The 5,478-nt window shown below is 26.6% G+C and overlaps 1 protein-coding gene across 1 annotated transcript in view; it reads right to left on the reverse strand.

The window, feature by feature from the left end:
- The window catches only part of LOC107444959 (uncharacterized), a 9,962-nt gene extending 5,535 nt beyond the window's left edge, over nt 1-4,427 (reverse strand). Inside the window, exons 1-4 of the mRNA XM_016059248.4 lie at nt 4,272-4,427; nt 2,082-2,143; nt 670-735; nt 539-574 (exon numbers count right to left, since the gene is read on the reverse strand). Of these exons, the coding sequence (XP_015914734.2) occupies nt 539-574; nt 670-735; nt 2,082-2,143; nt 4,272-4,311 (204 nt within the window). The 5' untranslated portion in view covers nt 4,312-4,427. The remainder of the gene's footprint in view (nt 1-538; nt 575-669; nt 736-2,081; nt 2,144-4,271) is intronic.
- Nucleotides 4,428-5,478: the final 1,051 nt, after the last annotated feature.

Raw genomic sequence — 5,478 nt, forward strand, 5'->3', positions numbered from 1 at the left:
TTTAAGTTATTTCTTGTAATCTCGTACTTAGCACAAAAAGTAACTTTTGTCACTATAAGAAAATTTTCTGAGCATCAAAATAAAATGGATATTTTAATAATAAAAACAAATAATTTTGTAACAAAAACTTTATATATTTTAATTTCCTATGTGAAAATGATGCTCTTGATTATTTCCGCGTCTCTTAACTGGGAAAAAAAATAGTTGGTTCATATTATGTTTTGTTCATACTACAACAGCGAAACTTCTTCAACGGACACTGTTTATTAACTTTCTAAACTTAACGAGGTATGCCTATTCGCCATTGTTTAAATGAAAATATAATTAAATGCAGCATAATTACAATTAACTGAAAATAATAATAAAAAATTAAACAGTGAGCGAAAACCTTGCAAAATGGGAGAGAGATTCTTTTGTGAACATTGAAAACAATTGTATGTTAATCAATATAAATTGTCATAATAAAAATAAGGATTTATAACATACTTAGAGCATTTTGATACGAATAATATAGAAACGAAAAACATTTTTTACTCACAACGACTCCAATATCTTTCATTACTTCAGTGTAACACTATTAAAAAGATGACAACAAAAAAATCAATCATAATAAATTATACTGAAATAATTCTGAACTCAACGCATGAATTTCAATTTTGTTTAACTTACAGTCTTAATTCTTTCTGGTATCATTTTTTGAGATGATTCGTAGCAACTGGTGAAAGAATCGCCCAGCTAAAGAAAATGAAAAAAATTTTTAATACAACGGATCAATATATTGACACTAATTACAATTGAAAGTGGCTTTCTGAATTTCGAAATATGATGAAATAAAAAAAAAAATGGAAAAATAACTTTGTAAAATTGTAAAATTCTTAACAATTTCGTAAAATTCTGGATTTATAATGATAAAAATAAATAACAGTTAGAATTTTACGGCTGTTCAGTACAGAAAATGCTTGATTTTTTAACAATTTAAAAATAATGCAAATAGTTTTTTCTTCCCAAAGATTAAATATTATGGTTTTTTACTCAAACTGAACATTAGCTAATACTAAAGAAAACAAATTAAAATAGTTAGAAATTAATATTTCTAATTTTTATACAACTGGAAACATAAGGTTTCAAATTTAAACTTTTTTGCGTTATTCTTTTAAAAAAAAACTATGCATGTTATTATTTGATTTCAGTTATATTTTTATTTGTTAATATTAATTATGTTATTATTAGGGTTAATTATTATGTTATTATTTAATTAATATTATTATTTTATTAATCTTATTATTTTATTAATGTTATTATTTAATTAATGTCATTATTCAATTAATGTTATTACTTAATATTTAAATTTTTTTAGAAATTTTGAAAAATTAAAATTACATGTTTTTTATTTATTAAGCTTTGATAAAACTAAGAAACAAAATACGAATGTATTTTACAAGTTTTTTTGAGAAAAATTAAAGTAAAAAATCCAAATGTAAGCTTTGTCAATAAAAATTTAAATTCGGATGGAAAAAAACGAAATAAAGTCTAACCTCATGTTAAAAAGGAGCTAAAAAAACTTTATATTTCACCTTTTTGAAGAAAATTAATTGAATTTATTAGATAATTTAATTTAAAAAAAAATATTTTTCAATGCTTCAAAGAATATTGGAAAGATGTTTTTCATACTTATTATTAGGGGTCTATAAAAAATTAAAAATTTCTCAGCATCAAGTTAAATTTTCCTCAAAAGTTACCGGAAACTGAAAAAAAAAAACAGATTAAAATTTTAATGAAATATTGAGAACTAATAGTTACGATTTGTAAGACGTCGTGAAGACCTAGCGTCGAGGGTTTATGGACTCCTGCTTGATGTATAATACAACAGAACAAGTAAAAAACCAAGAAATTAAACAATGCATGTATTAAAAAAAATTCGAAATTCAGTATGGTATAATAAACATTTAAAACAAAGAAAAAAAGGGGACGATATTTTCTTAGTGAATTTACATTAAATTAGGTAACAGTTTTTAAGAAATCGATATGGATTATTATTAAAATACTAGGGTATTCACAGTTAGATTGCTGAAAATACTTACATCAACATCATACTTTCTTTTTATACAATTCAGAACATCGTTGTTATCAGCTGCTAGCATAACTGCAAAATATATTAAATTTATGACTATTTGAATGAATAAATGAATTGTTGAACAATAAACAAAATTAAACCAATTATTGATTGAAATTTAATGCTCATCTTAATGTTTAAAGAGTTTAGTGATTTAATCAAGTTGAAAATGAATCTTAGATCTAGGAAAATATAAAAACTCTAATCACATTTTTTTGCATGTATTTTGTGGGTTTCATTTTATATATATTTTTTGGAATCTTTTTCAAAAATGAAGCAAACAAAGAATTCACATTAGTGACTGCATAGCCAACCGGGTGTAGGGGTTAGGGAACTGCCCTTGCATCAGAAAGGTTTTGGCTTCGAATCCTGGGCAAGACATGGATGCTCCTTCCTTATCTGTACTATCTGTCCTTACTCTGGGAGCAAGGTTGGCCCACCTAATATGGTGACTCTGAAAGAGTGGCCAACAAATCTGCCCTTCAGGTGCTTGTATGACCTGGGTCATTATCCAGATGGGCATTGGAAAAAAAAAACATTAGTGACCGCAGAGAGAATGAATAACAAATCGAGAAATCAGTCAAATCACTCGCGTTGTAGTTGAAAGACATAAAAACTAGTTTGATTGCCTGATAAAACTTGAAAGTGTTTTTAATAATAATCCTTCAACTCGTCTTTGGCATTCAAACCTGTTTTGATGTTTTTTCTCTCTCCCTCTTCCCCAGAATACCTTTCGATTTTTATAATGCTTTCATAAATTGCAAGATATAAGATTGTGAGTTATAAGATTGTAAGGGCAATTATTAACGAATACTCTGTCTATTACATAGAACATTTTATGATCCTTAGCAAATTAAGTAATACAAATGTTTATCTACTCCAGATTCTTTTTCAATTACCGATTTGTCTTTGGGCTAAGAGCTAAGCAATTTCTTCAGTTTAAAAAAAACCTCCAAACGAAGTAAAGAAAAATAGGAATTAAAAAAATATAAAATTGAAGAACTTTTGACTTAAACTGTAGAATCTGACATGATCACTTTATCGGCACCATGTTTATTTTTTATTCTACGCACCAGATGGCAGTATTCAACTATTTGTAATGTGTTTAGCTGTTTATTTTTAGCTAGATGTCATCACAGTCATCAAAAAAGTAGGTTTGCGATTCACCCAACAATTAGGGATGAAGACATGTATATATAAACCTAGTTTTATATAACCTTCTTGAATAAAAAATTGGCACTTTTATGACTGTTTTTTCAAAAAGCCATTTAAGAGGTTAAAGCAAGAGTTTTGAAATTTTTAAATAGTACGACCTAGCTTTCAGAAGCAAAACCTATAATGTCACAGTTAAATTCGAAACATTAAATTCTTTTACAGACGGACATCATTTATCACTTGAAATAAATAATCTTTAAAATGTCTTTTTAGAAAGAAAGCTAAAATGAAGTGAAAAAAACTTACAAATTCTAAAAACATATTTTATACTTTTTGTTTCCAATTCATAATTTCTTTTTTTTTTTTTTTTTTAAAAAAATTAACAGTTTTTTAAAAAATATTTTAATATAATATGAAATGTTGTCATAAATAAGGAAATTTATCCTTAAAAACATTACAAATAGTTCAAAAATTTAGATGTTGTATAATTAATTTATAGTAGTTTCAAACAATTAATAATACAATAAATTCCTAAATTCATTATATTTTTAAAGAAATATTAATGCGATGAAATGCATTTAAAATATTTGAAATTCAAGCATTAATTGGTTAATTTTTTTTTAATATTTGAATATTTTGTGTTATTTTTATTTTGTATAACTAAACTTATTTACACCTTATTTAAGACGTAAGTTTTAATAAATCAATCTGTCAAGCATTTGTAGACCTATTTTTTTAAGCCTACATTATAATTATTTATTTATTGTTATTCTATTTATTATTTTTTTGAAACTACATTAATATATTATAAATTTATACGTAGTTTTTTTTCATATAAAATTCTAATGGTGGTAATTTTAAAGAAAACTACAATGCGATAAAATCAATAGCTTTTTCAAAAAAAAAAGAAAATTAATACAATAATTCTTGAATGGTTCTATAAAATAATAATAACACAATAATATAACATTATAATGAGATAAAAATTTAAATATATTCTCACCTCCAATACACGCAGCAAAAACAAGCAACTTAGTAAACATCCTCACAAAAAGCTTTAAAAAACTAAAAAATTTTTTTATCCAACAGAGACAAAGTTACTAAAGAACTAAAAACTTTTTTCAATTGACCGAACGCTTTATATCCTAATATCAGGCAAAAAAAGGTCAGTCCATCAACTATTTGTTTAATTTTTTTCGGCTTATGATAACTTAATAATTTATCCGTTTTTTTTTTTTTTTTTTTTCTTTTGAAATCCGCTCTTTACTCACGATAAAGACTCCACCCCTATTATCTACAAAGAAATATTTCTCTCTCTTTTTTAAAAAAAAATTTTGCATATTATTTTCCTGTTTTTTTAATTTTGAATAAATATAAATCATTTCCCTAGAAGGAGGTGAGATGACAATTATTTATTGATATTGAACTGGAATAAGCTGGGTAAAGCCAGGTGTAAAGGAAAAAAAGGTTATCAAAAACAAGTAATAAGGAAAGGACTTTGTATTCATATGTTTGGAAAGCCATATTTAGAAGATAATTAATGGTTTCCTTTTATTATGAGTGAAAAGAAACGCATGAAAGGAATATGACTAATGCACAATTTTTCTACGCGATACTTTATAACGGAAACAGAAATGATTTTTTTCATTTCGGGGGACACTTCAAGAGGGGGAAACAATAATGCTAACTACGGCTAATTTTGAATTCTACTGATACTTATGTTGTATGAACTAAATGTTGTTGTTTCTTATGACACTTGGGCTGGACAAGCACGGTAGCCATTGTCCTTGGTGATTTAAGTCAGGTAGGCGCGCCTTTCGTTTGATACAAGAACACCGCAAGGGTGAAATCACGAATTAGCTCAGAACCTCTCGTTTAGATTGCAACATTTGTGGGGCTACTTCGACAGTTTTGACAAATATCGGAAAGGGAAGGAAATTTTCTCCTGATTTCTGTACCCTTCGTACTGCTCAGCGATCGGCCACAGGACTTTCGATTCTCCAGATTTTACGAGCAGGTAAATCGTATGTATTCGGTGGGTCTTAACTGAATCGAGAATAGAAATATTGCATGTATTGTATTGTTTTAACTATCATATGCATTCGTTTGTTGATTGCTTTAGGAAGTATGAGATTGCAAATCGAGTATTGTATCAGCAAAAACGTTAGATACAATAGTTTTGGAGTATGTACTAGAATATCGCTTAAACA

Source organism: Parasteatoda tepidariorum, chromosome 7 (genome assembly GCF_982258835.1).
Source record: "Parasteatoda tepidariorum strain Cologne lab strain chromosome 7, Ptep-v5.0, whole genome shotgun sequence".
Taxonomy (NCBI): domain Eukaryota; kingdom Metazoa; phylum Arthropoda; class Arachnida; order Araneae; family Theridiidae; genus Parasteatoda; species Parasteatoda tepidariorum.